Below are 16,789 nucleotides of genomic sequence, written 5' to 3' on the forward strand. Positions count from 1 at the left end.
TCTTTTACTTTTACTCAAGTATGAAAATTGGGTACTTTTTTCACCACTGGAGACCCTTGCCCTCGTCACTTCACCAGAGGTCACAAACAATCAAAATATATCTGAGTTTCTATTGTCCATTTCCCCTGGAACTTTAAATATTTCTAAGAGAACAATGCACAATTCATCTTTCTTAGGTTAGACAGCAAGACACATTACTGAGAAAATTCTGACTATATAAAATCTTGGTAAGACTTCAATGACCGCGCCCACATTATTTTAAGTTTCTGGTGTAACATCATTAAATGTCAGCAGGGGGCATAATACTAAACATATTTAATATGCCTTTTTATGTACCGGGGGAGGAGTGAGGAGGATGTGTGTTGATTTTGGCAAAGGTTAGAAACAAGGTACAATTACAATAATTTCAAGTAAATTAAATATAAGCCTTGATTATGAAGCATAACAGTCTTACCATAACCCCAAAAAAACAAAAGGACTACATGACCAGTCAAAACTGTTCTAGGTCAAGATTGTACTCAGACACAATACTCCGCTAATTGAGAAATGTTCTCATTTCACTCCAGTTTGGGGTTGTCGTCGAGTTGCTTACACATCATTGACTGCTGTGACATGCTAACCAGTGAGATGTGTCTGTGTAAAATTGGGATAGCAGCAGCAGGACATAACAAGCATGAGTCATAGCCCCTCAGCTTATTGCCTGGCACTTGTCAATGACAAGCCCTCAGCCAACCATCTATGAAGTCATTTTTCTTAATTATGCTTTAATTGCTTTGTGAAATTACCTCTCGAGTCGAGCACCAACAAACTGTTCATGTTATTTACAGGCAATATATTATTAAATTAAGGCCAGGGCTGTCACTGCAGTTACTAACATTTTAGCCATAAGGGTTAGGAAGTCCAAAAACAGAGAACTGAACTGGATGGATGATGTTTTTTACCTGAGCAAGGGGTGAGGTTTGAGGACCATGACTGAAGTGATACTAACATGGATGCCATTAAACATTTATACCAAGAGATTCACAGATTCGTTTTTATGCACCACATTTCATATAACATATTAATTACTTTAACAATATAGAAAGAGGTGATCAAGAAACCAGACCCATCAATGTCACATTATGCACTCTGTTTATTTGGCTGAGAGTGATGTCACTTCCTCTCAGAAGACCTAGAATGGGTACCTGCACTGTCACATTTTCAACGTGTTAGTCTTGCATAGCCAATCGCAATGGTAAATATTCTCTTGACTACAAAAACACACAACGTCAGTATTTTGTACAAAGACATTCGGTTATTGTTGTGAGTATGTACAGTCAGGAGGAGTTCACCATTTTGTGTAAGGGTTAACCTCTTGGAAAGAAGTAACTGCCTTTTTTATTCCACCTACGTGTATGCCATCCCAATCCTTCTTGCAGTTTTATTACTCGCCTGGGCTTGGTTCTGGAGGCAGTCCAAGGAGCGTTTATGGATATTTGCTCACATAACTGCTTGCACAATGAAAACAAATCTATCCCCAGTTACTCTCAGAGACAAAGACTTACATTGCTAAATCAATTACCAAATCTGACTCTCTTCCAGTGGCAGTAGATAGGAATAGGCTTATCTAGGTCTGTGAAATCATTCCTAAAACAGAAAACAAAGACAAAGCTCAGTATCCGAGTCCAGTATGACAGACATATTCAAATTGGTGGAGGAAAGCCTAATGTGATTTCCAAGCTGAAATGATGCTTGCCGCTTAAGAACACAAACCCCACAAGTCTTTTGTGTAAGACACAATTACACTGAAAAGTAATCTCACATATTATTGAATTGAAAGTACATTGCTTTTATAACTAACTTATGTCCCATAAATTGATCTACTGACCTTCAGGACCATGTCTCTGAGAACTTCTTTAGGGGCCACATTTATTCAACTTCAACCATCGGGCTTAAGCAGTGGACAGATTAGGCCTGGGTTTGCGGTGAGTTGACACATATCCACAGGTCTTCTTCTAAGCAGTCTCATTTAGATATTCAAGACATAGATCAAACAACATACTGAGGGCCTGTACGAATAAAACAGTGATGTCGATGTGTTCCTTTATTGGGCATGCATAATGACCTCCCTCCCCCTCTGCTGTAGCGTGGCTGAACACCCAGGGGGATGCTTTCGTATCAGACGTAACCAGTCAACCACATCCTCTGCAAGAGCTCTCTGCATATATACACTAGACCCGCTACACTCCTCCTCTGTTCTGTTGCTCCCAAACAGCAACCAGGAGCTCTTTAGGTAAGACCCAACTTTCATTAGCCGGCCGCCGTCTAGCCTGAAATTATTTCAACAAGCAAGGCGAACTACCCGTGACACCCACAATCAATCACTAGGCAAGGTGTGTTATTGAGACGGAGAAAATAATGGGGACAGCTGGGAAATAGAACACACAGAAATGCATCAAAAAACACAATCTCACCTGTTGCGAACAAGTTCCTTAAAGAGTGTGTGTGAGTGTAGTTGGGAGTGCAGAATCAATTTCACACATGAGTGCATCGAGGAGACATGAGGCTGAGGCAGACATCTTGATCTGTCTATCAGCCTCTGTTTTGAGCCCCACCTGCAGGAAATGAGTGCACTATTATGTCAACAGTGACTGAGGGGCCAACTATGTAAGACCTGTCTGGGTGATAATAGCCATTAGCAGGAAACCAGGCATCAGGATAGACACTAACCATGCCTCTGTAGATGACATCACCTCAGCTGATAACGAGATACGAGTTGTCCTCAGGGATAGACAGCAGTATACTTTTACTATAAGAGAGGTTGCATAGATGCAATGGACATAGCACGTTTAGGACTGAGAAATGTGGAACTTTGTACCTTATCAGTGGAAAGCTGTCCAAAGTTGGTATAGGACCCTAAAGACCCTCAGCACTCAAGGCTAATGCACTATGAAATGATACCTAACGCCCAGAGAGAATTGCATAGTCACTATACACTTTCCTCCCCATCTCTCAGGTCCCTAACCAACATAACTTGTGGTCTCTGATGGTGTAGAACGCAATTACTATGCGTCCAATGTAACAAATTCTGATATGGGGAATGACCCTTCCTCTGACCTCATGATGGACAATAACAGGTACTGTACATAAAAGGCCCATGAAAACCCTCAATCAGGCCCCCCACATATGCAAAGAAATTAACATCCCTGAACTCAGAGGAAATGTTCCCAAAACAAAGGTTTTCACCAGATTCCTACAATATATTCCTTTGGGAGTTATCAATATTCTTATTTCATGTTTAATGAATACATTAATACACTGTTCCAGAAACAGACTATGTATAAGAAAAACACATAATTTCATAGTTGAACATTCAACCAAAGACTTCCTAGAATGTTGTTGGAGGGAATGTACTCAGAATATTGAACTAATAGGGCTTACAGGAACCTTATCCCCTGGAAATGTTGTTTGTAGGGTACTGCGCAAAGTAGGCCAGCATGTATGGTAACCTCATTCTACGCTTGTTAACAAAGCTTGGTCGAGGTTCGCTGTACAGGCTTGGGAGTGCAAAATAGATTTGAGTGGAGAAAATGGATCTACTTCTGATACCAGAACAAATGACAACATACCCAGATATCTACTGGTGTTTATCAGTAAGGGAGAAAATACACCCAAAATCTGCTTGTCAATGCATCTTTTCTTCTTGACACCTTGTGACTTGTAGTGTGTCTGGCTCACCCTCAGCGTTATTGTGACTCCTAATCCTTTGTCATTGTAGCAACGCCTGCTAAGACTAGAGTGATCAATTAGCCGTTTTCGCTAAGATCAGTTATTACTGTATTTTGCTTCAGTGAGGGTACTTGCTAAGATCAAAACTAACCAATCCATCAAACCGTTACCGTATTGCATATTGGATATGGCCACTCAGGGTATGGCCTAGTTGTGATATTTGTTTGATTCAGACTTATTTGGAATGGTTGTGTTACCATGCTCATTCTCAGAAGCCCTCTAGAAAATGAAACAGATGTTCTGAGATTAGTATTCCTAGGTGTAATTATTTAAGGCTCTTGTCCAGCATGTTTTGTTTCCTTGTCATTTCATCTTCCGTTTCTCCAGAGCTCTGATAGGATTCAAGAGAACCCATTGTTGTTATCCCGTCACTATACATTGTGTAGAAAACGATTCCCAAGATCACCACTAGAGGAGCTAGAAACTAGATTTGGCCTCGAAATTTGGCCTCCATGGTGTCTTTGGACAAGTAAACCACCCAGTAGACCATGTTGAAGGCTCCGAAGGACACTGGGAACAGGATGCGAGCGTACTTATCAATTTTACTGGTCCCGCCCATACCGGTGGTGGTCGGCTGGGAGCATGGCGACTGCTTGGGCTCATTTTTACCCATCAGTTGAATGTGCTCCAGTCTAGGTCCTAGGAGGTCCTGGAGGGAGGAGTCAGCAGTGGGCTGGCTCTGATTGGCTGGTATTGTTGGGGTGGTGGGTGGAGCCGGGGGCGTGTTCTTGACGGACAGGGTGGTGAAGGAGGTGTTCGGTTGGCTGGCAGGGCCGGGGCTGGAGTGTGGTAGGATGATGGCGTCCCCAGTCGACCCCGTGGATGAAGACGATTGGCCAGACTGGGGTTGTCTCCTGGTTACCCCTGTAGCTGCTGCGCTGTTGGACTCAGCTTTCTGGATGTCTTGCTGGGACATGTAGTTCATCCGTTTTCGAAGGTTACCGTTGGTGTCTGCGTTACCGTTGGTGTCAGGGTTATGCTGTGGAGGAGGAAAAAATAAGCAAGAAACCCATATTGCAGTGATGTGAATGAACTGTGCAACAACAAGCGCACACCTTGAAGAGGAGACATTTGACTGAAATTAGACTTTCACTTAATTCTTTGTGGTAAGGTAAAATATGACAATTGCATTGTGCTGATAAATATGAACTATATAGACCTCTCAGTGCTGGATGACTATCAGGTTAAAAACAGCCAGGAACCTCCCATTCTAAACATGGCCTATGGGCCTGAACATGACTGGCTTACTTTAGTCTGTATGGTAGAATAACCCAGCTCAAAGATGTTATTTGGGTAGGATTTTGGTAATTTCACACAAACTTGTGTCACAAGCACGGTCCCAAGGGGCGGTGTGGCAGTACAGTAAAACATCAAAAGAGCTCGTCTCCTGAGAGCGATCATAGCATTTCAACCCCAGTAGAGGGAGCTGCTGCACTCTAACCACAGCCTCACCGGTGATAATTCCCCCACTGACTCCCCAATGGAATGTTGCTAAACAGCTGGCCTCCTGTCTGAGAGATGTGAGGCGGAGAACTGTGGATTCTAGGCTAAGTTTGACAACACTATGGCTGGAAGGTAAAAGGCTTAGAAAAATCTGCGCCACAGCAATATACACCACAGGTCCTAATGCCGAGCAGATTTCCCCACTGAAATCAACACTGGGGCTGGGGCCACGGCTCTCTAGGAAAAGAGGCATCTCAAACCTATATACACACACACGTGCCCCGGCTGCGTTGCTGTGGCAACCTGCTAATCCATTGATGTGCCGTTGTCACTAAACTGCATTCAGGCGAGATTATTCCACACGAGGATTTGAGATCCACAGCGAAACTTTAAGTAGTCTTCGGGCCATATATGGCTGTTTTCTGGTGGGTTTCAGCCATCAATCAACAGTTGAACTGTAACGCAAGAAATGTAGCACTGCAAAATGTAATGCCCTCAAATGAAGGATTGTGTTCTTACTCCAGTAGGCCTGTGTTTCCGGTAGATCACACATGTATGGAGTAATGAATTCAATAAAAATATGTTTGGTCAAACCCCATTACACGCGCTTCAGGCACACACATGCTTTCAAGAGAACAGATTGTAAAATGCTGAACAATGTTTGCATCACATTGCAACTATAGGTAAATTATTATTATAACTATTTAACACGTTACACATTCTATAACGCATGTCTTCAAAACACGTTTATCTTAAAATGCTGGAGAGTTTTTTTAAATCACGAGAAAGCAAGCACATGTAGGACATTCAGAGCATATTTAGAATTTTTAGGGATAATATTGCTAAGCCTCTGCGCTGGATTACAAATGGCGTGCATTGATCTAAGCAGACAGCTGTACTCTAAACAGGCCAAACTTAATGTGTATTCACCATTTACTATTCTTATTTGGCCTTCAGGAAGCGAATCGTCATCATGTTTCTAGCTCATGCTATCATGGAGAGGGGGAAAGAGTGATAGAGGGAGAGAGTGATAGAGAGAAAGAGGGGTACAAAGAAAGAGAGAGGTACAGAGAAAGAGGGAGGAGAGATACTTCAAACTATCAATGATAAAGTAACTTTCAGTTACAGTATTGTCTGACATTTCCAATGCAGGCAAATGCATTTCTTTGAATGGGTGATCACCATGTGATTAATGAAATGCCAGTCATTCTAAAAGCTTCTTTAATTTTCATCCCTGTCACAAAATAGTCTTTAAAGCAAGTCGGAAAATTTGAAAAACATGGCATTTCAATATCTCTGATATTTTAGACTTGAATTGAATCTCCATTGAAGAGATTAGCAAACAAATTAGCAAGTGGAGTGCACAAGTGCACACTTCAGTCTCTGATTGGTAAAGGGAATGAGAATAAGTCTCACCTGCAGAACTTCCTCCATATCCTTCACTTTCACTGGGGTTGTTTGGGGCGCTGGTGGGCATTTTGCCGGCTTCCTTTTCAGTCTCTCCATCTCTGCGTTGGTAAAGTAGTTGACGGCAGCGAACTCGATGAGGGCGGAGAAGACAAAGGCAAAACACACGGCAATAAACCAGTCCATGGCTGTGGCGTAGGAGACCTTGGGGAGGGAGTGGCGTGCGCTGATGCTCAACGTGGTCATGGTCAGGACTGTGGTGATGCCTGAAAATGAGGAAAAAGTTTAACCTTGGCTGTAGTCAAAATAATACAAGTTATGTCAACACACTAAAATAATAAAACTAAAACAGTAGGCCTAACCATCCTCTAAATCAGAATTACTCAACGCTTTCCTCAGGGACTCCCCAGCTGTTCAATGTATTTGATATGTTCCAGGGCTAGCACACCTGATTCAACTGATCAACTAATCGTCAAGCACTTAACTAATTGAATTAGGTGTGCTAGTTCAGGTCTACAACTTCTTAGAAAATCAATGAAAATGATTTAGAAAATTCAGCACACAAAGCAATGCATGACAGCCTTAATGCTTGATATGAAAAACAGGAAAAGGTAATGTTTGTGACACTAGAATGACCTGTAAACCTCTAGTCGATGACCTATTGACCTTTGCTTCTAATGTGTTCCCTCTTAATGAGGTTGCCCTAGCGACCACGTAGCATACCTACTTTCCCTCCTCTCTAATTCCTTTTTAAACAATAACCAATCTGACCTGCGCCAAGGATCATACCATTACAATAACTGGGGAGTTATAGTAAACCTGTAGGTCGCTTGTCCTTGGGATTATTAGCAAATAGCTATAATGTGATTTAGAGAAAATCATCTGTATGTTAGAGATATGACACAATATGTACCGCCAGGCCACCTGCTCTGACGTGACTCGCAGCATAATTATGTGTCTAAACTCAGCTGACCACCGGACGATTCTGTAATGTATGATTCCGAGGACGAGATATCCAGAGGTAGATATTAGCTTTAATATTAGGATATTAGTTAATATTCGTGTCTTTCATTTCGTTAATTGGCGAGATCAGAGGCACAATCGTTCTTGGTACAGATTAACAAGGTGTGACTGATTTAATCAGATGAGCTATTACAATCCAATTTTTGAGTAATGCCTGTTTCTATTGGAATACATTCCTCATCTTGTGACACATTGTGACACATTCCTCATCTTGTGACACATTGTTAAGATTAGAACGCATTGCTTTGGAGTTGCTTGGATTGGGTCTCATTGATTTGGAGTGGAGTTGCTTGGATTAGGACAGAATGGGTCTCATTGGTTTGGAGTTGCTTGGATTAGGACAGAAAGGGTCTCATTGGTTTTGAGTTGCTTGGATTAGGACAGATTAGGTCTCATTGCTTTAAAATTGCTTGGATTAGGACAGAATGGGAACGTATTGCTTTAAAATTGCTTGAATTAGGACAGAATGAGTCTCATTGCTTTAAAATTGCTTGGATTAGGACAGAATGGGTCTCATTGCTTTAAAGTTGCTTGGATTAGGACAGAATGGTTCTCATTGCTTTAATTAAGGTTGCTTGGATTAGAACAGAATGGGTCTCATTGCTTTAATTAAGGTTGCTTGGAGTAGGACAGAATGGGTCTCATTGCTTTAATTAAGGTTGCTTGGATTAGGACAGCATGGGTCTCATTGCTTTAATTAAGGTTGCTTGGATTGGGACCGAATGGTTGACATGACCAGTGCATGTTCAAGAGGCGGAGCCAGTTTCATTAGCCTGGTCCCAGATCTGATTGTGCTGATTGTCATGCCAGACATTGATTGGACGAACATATCTGAGACCAAGCTAGTTTTATATGACGTCAATGTCAATTTCCAACATCACCAGACAATAACATCTTGAGCCTCCAGGGGGAGCTTTCCTAATCATCCCTCAAGCCAATGTCTTTTTCCCTCCCAAACATAGTCCTACAACCATTATATGTGCCAGGTTTGGAGTCACAGAGTCAGAAAATGGAACATTTATCTTGTGGAAAGAGGAGAGAAGGGAAGAAAAAGCCAGTCAGCCTGTGCGTGCGTGCTACTCCCCCACATACACACACGCGAGAGACGAGAGAGTACTGTAACAGCCCCACAGCCCGGGGGATTGGCCAATGCAACAATATTTATGTTCCCACGACACCCTCCTGTCACACATTGGACAGTTTCATTAGCTTGCCACTGAGACGGGAGGGGACTGAGGGGACGCATTGGGGCGTTGTGTAAATCAATGTGGCTGTGGAATAACACACACTGGCCTCTACAGCTGCTGAGATATGAGTAGAACCCATTGACTCAGCGATATGTGTGTCCCTGAAAGAAAGTCAGCGGGCTAAACGAATAGGCCCATAGATGCAACAGATGCAGTAACCAACATCATGTGGAGTAGCATGTAACAAAGTGCCAAAAGTGGGTGCTCATAAAGAAATGTATATTTCCATCAACACATGCAAGAGCAAAAAGCAATTACCTACTCATGACATTAAACCTACTGTATTTTCAACTACCAACCCCACTGGATCAGCCAAAACAGTACTTTTCCCAAACAAAATATCCTCCAATTATTTTACAGTGGTGCTCATGAAAGTCACACATCCTCATAGACACCCATTAAACAAACACCCCTGCAATCACCCACATAACCAACACCCCTGCAATCACCCACATAACCAACACCCCAGCAATCACCCACACAACCAACACCCCTGTAATCACCCACATAACCAACACCCCAGCAATCACCCACATAACCAACACCCCTGCAATCACCCATATAACCAACACCCCTGCAATCACCCATATAACCAACACCCCTGCAATCACCCATATAACCAACACCCCTGCAATCACCCATATAACCAACACCCCAGCAATCACCCACATAACCAACACCCCTGCAATCACCCACATAACCAACACCCCTGCAATCACCCACATAACCAACACCCCTGCAATCACCCACATAACCAACACCCCTGCAATCACCCATATAACCAACACCCCTGCAATCACCCACATAACCAACACCCCAGCAATCACCCATATAACCAACACCCCAGCAATCACCCACATAACCAACACCCCAGCAATCACCCACATAACCAACACCCCAGCAATCAATAGTAAAGGAATAGAAGAAGCTAGCAGGAGGGCAACAGTACGCTTCAGAAACCACTGACCTTACATTACTCAGCCACATGCACTAGATTTCTTCTGTCCGAAAAGGACCCTATCCTACACAGCTAATCCTCTACAACCAGGCATGGAATTTAAGGATTTTGGGCACTGGCCAGTCAGGATGGTGGGCAGCACTTTTTACTAGCCCGTGTCCAAAATCTGTGCTATGGGATATTTCAAAAGATAAAAATGTTACTAGCCGGTGGGCTAGTTTGGCTCATTTTCTATTAGTCCCGTCTAAAAAGTACTAGCCACGAGCTAGCTAAAATTCCATCCATGTCTACAACTCGCAAAAAAAATGCCAAGAGAGGTTAATTAAGTGCTAAAGTTCATTTCAGTTCAGCAAACTAAATGGGCATGAAAAAGAATAAGACTGAAGACTATAATACAAGAAATGGATACTCAATTATGCAATACAGAAATGCCGATTTACACAGAGTACTTGTAAAAGCCTGATTATGCAACGAAGGGAAGAGTGCTGTGGAATTGACAGGAGACCAAGCAAACAGACAGAGGATGTGTACTCTTTCATTTCTGACTCCACCCACAGTGAGAACCTAACACTTCTGTTTCTAAACAAATGGGCGTATTGGCAAATGCAACTGCCACTTAGATGGGAAACAAAATAGAAGTATAACACACATTTAATTAATCGTAGACCTTAATGGTTGTGTGAGAGGCTAAAGACAGAACGTTGAATGCTCTGGCTACACAGTTACAAAAATGGAGACTGAGAGATGCACAGAAGAGGCACTTCCCTCTTCACATTTGCATCTTCTCTGCCCTCTATAGACGTATTCTACAGAATGGCGGGATTTGTGAGTAATACTTACCGAAGACTGTTCGAGCCGGGACTGATTCCTTATTTATCCAGAAGGATACTTGGGAGAGGATTACTGTCATGATGCAGGGGATATACGTCTGAATCATGAAGTAGCCCATTTTCCGCTTCAAGTGGAAGTGCACTGTCATCACCACGTATTCACCTGGCGGATAGCCATAGATATCACAGTTGATTAGTTCATGACTGGCATGAGACAATGAGCAAGAGGACAGGAAATAATGGACTTCTGGTAGCATGGAGTTTTTATTGTGTCTTCTCTGTTCTCTGAGGTGAATGGTGTCAAACAGTTATTTGGACAAAGCCACTGTAGAGAAAACATTCCAAACTGAAGTAAGAACTGATGAAGAAATGTAAATGGTTATTAACAAAGAATGACATCACCATCATCAGAGTTGGGGATATCTACTATATCTAACCAACGGTAGGTAGCTTTTCACCAGCCCATCATACCTGTGATTGACTTGACCTCTTCACTGCTGACAGTGTGGCCAATGAGATCGTACTGCACTAGGCTGGATGATTCTTGGGGAACCTCCACTGAATACTGTGGTCCTTTGGTCCAGGTATAGATCATCTCTGTTTTAGGGTATGCATCTGAGGGTGGAGAAGGAAAAGATTTGGATTAAACCCTCAAGTGGGGGGGGTGAGGCCAGTTCTAAATTGTAGAGTGAGACAGAGAGAGAGGAGAGGCTTTATTATAGGATAGAGAGAATGTCACATTTAAGTTTATGAGAGAATGACTACTGTAAGCCAGTGACATCCTCTTCATAACTCTAAGCTCTGTGAACATGAGAAATGCTTCTACCTCCCCCATTTAGTCAGGGGATCACAATGCATTTGAAAGAGACATATTGATGTGATGGTGTGCAGTCCAGTCACACATGGTTTCCCCACTTGATCTGCACTTCACTCACTGACTTAATACATGCAAATGTTGAAGATTACCTCAAATGGTACACTCTCTGGATTTTCAGATATCTTTTCCTCATAATTTGATTGAAAATGAGTAGTACAATTGCATGGTATTAGATGGCATGGGTGTCTACTGTGTGCTCAAATGACTTGGCTTTTAAACAAACTACCCGGTCTCACGAGCTCTCTGGTACAAAGTTTTTGCATATCCAACGTTGCAAAGATGTTTCAAAAATGCTGAAATGTGACATGAGAGTTCCTATAAGACAGGGCTGAAAGAAAAACGAGAACACAGGCTTGGGTTTATGTTAGGGTCTGTCTCCGGCTACGCATGCCCCCTCACGTTGTTCTCATTCGCCGTTTCCCACAGGGGACTCGAAGTCGGCAGGACACCAACTGCGCCGGGAAAATGGGCCAGCTGGGGCATGTAGTGGAGCGGAAAGCTGCGCGGCGCTCCGACACACACCGGCTCTGGAGAGAACCGGAATGGGTCTGAGCTAACCAGGGGCGAGGAGAGGGATTCTGACCTTTACACCATCGGGTCCAACATCTACTTCCCTGACTCTGGGCCAGGATGGGAGGATGGGATTGGAGGATGGGATGGGAGGATGGGATGGGAGGATGGGATGGGAGGATGGGAAGGTACTATCTTAAACCAAGAGCAATGTGACAGAATGATAACAGAGGAATCTATTTTGTCCTCTACAATGTCACCATTGCTGATAACAGATTGGGGGAGGATTGGGAAGTGCATGGGAAAACCATCCTTCATTCCTCATTCCTTTCTTTAGTTTTCCCCTCAGCAGATGTTATCTTAGATCACTACAGTTTTCTGACAAGAAAGAAGGCTCATTGGAGAGATCCTTTCATCGGAGATAAGTCACTGTTTTGCTGACCTCTCATTATGAATAATAGTGCTGATTTTGGGTTTCTTTGTTCTGTTTTTGGTACAAAAAGAATGTAATGTATTATTAGCATTTTAGTCAGAAAAAGCAATTACTTCTCACTCTGGGAATGTGTCTGAAATCCTCAAATATGACAAAGCTGGAAGAATTTGACAATTCATATGGTAATGGTATTACAATAGAATGGTACATTTTTCTAACCCAATTAGTAAACTTCATGTATGTGATGAACTGGGACAGATTTAGTGCATTGAAGTATAAATATGTTTTTTTTAAACATTGCATACTAAATTAGTTAAGACAAAGAACAAATGAGTTTACTATGAAAGCATGTAAGCGTGTAAACAGTGTCAGGTTTAAGATCTACTAAGAAACAGTACAAGTGGATTTGCTTTGGTGTGTATGTCAATAAATACACAGTGTTCCGAAGTATGCATGTCATCATAACAAGGACGAAGAACCACTTTATCAAGTCACTCCTGATACAGTATTAGAATAGACGTACAGTGTCATATCATACTTACAGCTTCCAAACTTGAGAGGGCATGCATGTCCATCCATGGGGAAGTCAACCAGCTTCATGGGACACTCTGCGCTGATAGTCAACCTATTGGGGACACATACACTCAAACATATTAAAACCAATGGGAGTTGGAGAGCGTTAGGACCCGTCCAACCAGAACTCAAACATGTATCATATCTATACAGTGGAGCCCTACTTTTAGGATGGGACTGTAGGTAGGCTGAATAGCACTTAGCATTGTAACACTGGCATGCTGGGTAATGTAGGCATCAGGGTGTAAAGCATTTTTGGCAAATGTAGTACCTCATGGTGTAAAGAATGGTGCCGTTCTTCATGATGCGGAATAGCCTGTTGGGGGCAGTCATGTTGTGGGCCACAGACTTCTTCCCATTCCTGAAGAAGGTGTCTGGAGTCCACACATTGGAGACCATCATGTTGTTGAGGCGGAGGATCTCGATAGGCCCCTCATACCTCAGCCTCCTGTCCATCCATGTCTGTCTGAAGAAGACGTCCATGGTGTACTCCTGAGGAAGCAGAAGACAGAAATTGGCAAATGTCAGAAATAAACAGTTATGTTTGAGACTTCATTCTTATATGAAACGTTAAGTGCATGGTCAGTCAAACTTATTTCCGGGTACTCATCTGTTTCAAATTCTTGACTTGGTACATACCATTTCAACATCAGAGACAGGCCCGAAACTTGTCACATAAATGTCTGTTTTCACCTCTGTCACTGGACCTATTGAGAGAACAATTCAATCAGTTTCACAATGCCTAGACTATCCTAGGCATATCCCATTACAGACCCAATAGACCTTAGACTAGTAGTTCTGGTTTGCTAGGCCACCCTTTAAGCGTCAACCCTCATTTGACCTGTATTCACCTGTAGGCCTGGAATAATATGTAAAACATGAAACCCCAGTAACAGCCTTACATGGGCCAAAAGTTGGGTTGGTAGTGCTGTGTGGATGTGTGCCAAAACGACTAACCCAAATAGCTGACAATGCCCTGTATGCAATTGCCTATAGCTTATGCCTACCTACCAACCTGCACCAGTTTCTAAGCATGCATATAATGGAATGCAAAATAGCTAAATAGGTTTAAAACATAAACCTCTGGGACAAGCCGATCACTATCTAACCTATGCTATGCACACTTGAAGGGTGAGTTCGGAAGTTTACGCGCCCTGAGGTGGAATATTTTTTAGGGTTGAGTTGAAGAGCGTAGCCTAAGGTATTTTCAAGCACAACGACATGCATGTCAGATGTCATTGCTGTAGGCCTAATGAACGATAAAGAGGTTACTTCTCATTAAATGCATAGTCTTTAAACGTGCGTCTGATACTTTGAGCACGTGGAGGATTTGAGAGACACGAAAAGTACACCTGCACTCCTTCTACTTAAATTGTGCATTAAGCGGCTTTTTCCACAGCGATAACTAAACTCGCTTAAACATTTGAAGGTAGCATACCGTTTTCAGTCGCACATAAGAGTCAAAGCAGTGAATATAAGAAAGTGTTAATTCAATCCATGACAACCAGCTTTTGAAACATGGAATGTCATTGCACATCTGTGGGAGGTAGTGCTCATAACTCATTAGAGCAACATGTTTCACTTGAAACAGTATTGAAAAGCTCTGGTTGAAAAATACAATGCAATTTTGATCGCAACCTCATACCCTATCTAAACTATTCAATAGCATTGGCACAATAGTGATAATAATTTTCGACCATCTCTGAGCCACATAGAAACTCATTCAACAGACGAAAACTGTCACTGCTTCACATAGGTACCTACCACCAAATCCAGGTCGCAGTCTGTTGTCATACCCATCCAGTAGTCGGTCTAAAATGCGTGTGAAATTTTCGGGATATATTCTCTCATCCTTTTTTATCGCTCCAGAGATTCTCTTTACACTGAAAAACGACACAAATAATCAAAATAGTTTGTTATCGTGCAAGACAGCAGCCTCCCCGATACCCAGGCTATGGATGACAAAATTAGGAGTCACAACCATATGACACAGTTAGAGCACTTTTGGATTTCAGCACCTAGAGTCTTCAGGATCGTGGACAGCGGCACCAGAGCAGCTCGCGCCAATCTAACAGGAGAAAATCAGCCCCCCAGATCATGTATTTTAGGAACTCACCAAGCAGTCAGGCAGAAAAGGTAGAAGAGAGTCGAAATATAACTGGGGTACATCGCAGTCACCATCTCCTTCTTGGCAGAAACCATCGTTGCATGCCATACTTTAAGCCTCTTCACATCTCCCTTAGGCAAATGTCTTGTCCCAAGGAAGGATTAAAGCCAGAGAGACAGAGAGAGCGGAACAGCACAAAAGCAACTCCAGCAGCATCTCCCGTTATCTCTCTCTTGCCAGGGAAAAAAGCCCGTGCCAGCGGAGCATCTGAACGCGCGCACCTTTCAGGCTGTCGCTCGATGACTTAACCAAACACCTTCTTCTCTCAGTTGTTGGCATCCATCCACCCCAAGTCCAGTATGTATGCTCTCCCTCAGTCTCACACCATCGTTTGACTTGAGAGATGAATAGAATAGACGTGCACGGTGCACTGTTCTGTGTTGAAATTTTGTATGGCAAAATTGTCTTGTGCGTCTGCCGCGCAATAAATCCAGTGGTGAGACCAACAGCTTTCAAATCAGTATGTGACTGTATTTAGTTACACCCCCCCACCCAAAGCTATAATGACAAAGGTGCTGTTAAACTTTTTCATTTAGAGTGGACCATATGCTATGCCATATAAGCTGAGAAAAAAAATTATGACTGTGTATGTGTGTGTGTGCCTGTGTGTATGTCAGATATTCAGTTTTCGTGTGCAAAATCAAAAATGTCTGCATCAGTCCATCACTTCACCACATCTAAAGCAATTGATGAGACTTAAGGAGTCATGTTGCTTGTGGAACTCTGTATAAGACTGCATTCTAGATTCAAATGGGTCAGTCTTGTCGCAATACGCAATCACACACACACACACACACACACACACACACACACACACACACACACACACACACACACACACACACACCACACACACACACACACACACACACACACACACACACACACACGTAGAGTCAGACGTAGAGTAGAGTAGAGGAACTGGGACAAGCCACATGCTGCTTCACAGATTTCTCTGGACCTGAGATAGGAACTTCAGAGAGACGGGGGGGGAGGGGGGGGGGGGGGGGGGGGGTGAGGGGGGGGGGGGGGGGGGGGGGTGTGTGTGTGTGTGTGGTGTGTGTGTGTGTGTGTGTGTGTGTGTGTGTGTGTGTGTGTGTGTGTGTGTGTGTGTGTGTGTGTGTGTGTGTGTGGTGTGTGTGTGTGTGTGTGTGTGTGTGTGTGTCCTAAATCTTAACAGGTAATGAGAGCTTAGAGGAAAAGTGTGTGTTTGTGTGTGCCCAGATCCGTGTGTGTGCCCCTCTGAGCCTACGCCCCTAGAGGTGGGGTGCAGGAAAAATCCCTGCTCCGCAACCAGACAGAACATACCTGTCTAGGCGCTTACACAGTACTGGCTTTAACAGAGGAGAAGCTAATTAGAACTCTGTTTGTTGGGAGTCTGAACAATGTGCTGGCAACACAGGAGGTTGATTTGGAGCTGGAAATGTGCACACAGTGAACAGTCAGAGTGAACCTGGTACAGAATGCATCCCAAATGGTACCCTATTCTCTACCTAGTGCACTTATTTTAGTCTAGTCAAAAGTAGTGCACTTTATAGGGAAAGTAGTGCACC

General features: G+C 43.1%; 1 protein-coding gene across 1 annotated transcript; it reads right to left on the bottom strand.

Moving 5' to 3' along the window:
• Positions 1-1,108: 1,108 nt before the first annotated feature.
• On the bottom strand, positions 1,109-15,824 carry gabra4 (gamma-aminobutyric acid type A receptor subunit alpha4). Its single transcript, XM_014199352.3, has 9 exons — positions 15,186-15,824; positions 14,834-14,952; positions 13,709-13,776; positions 13,341-13,561; positions 13,039-13,121; positions 11,148-11,291; positions 10,687-10,839; positions 6,628-6,884; positions 1,109-4,747 (listed from the first exon to the last, which is right to left on the bottom strand). Exons 1-9 carry the CDS (start codon positions 15,269-15,271, stop codon positions 4,193-4,195), a joined length of 1,686 nt encoding a protein of 561 aa, XP_014054827.1. The 5' UTR covers positions 15,272-15,824; the 3' UTR covers positions 1,109-4,192.
• Between the last annotated feature and the right edge of the window lie 965 nt (positions 15,825-16,789).

Source organism: Salmo salar, chromosome 05, assembly GCF_965601325.2.
Source record: "Salmo salar chromosome 05, fSalSal1, whole genome shotgun sequence".
In the NCBI taxonomy this organism is placed as follows: Eukaryota; Metazoa; Chordata; class Actinopteri; order Salmoniformes; family Salmonidae; genus Salmo; species Salmo salar.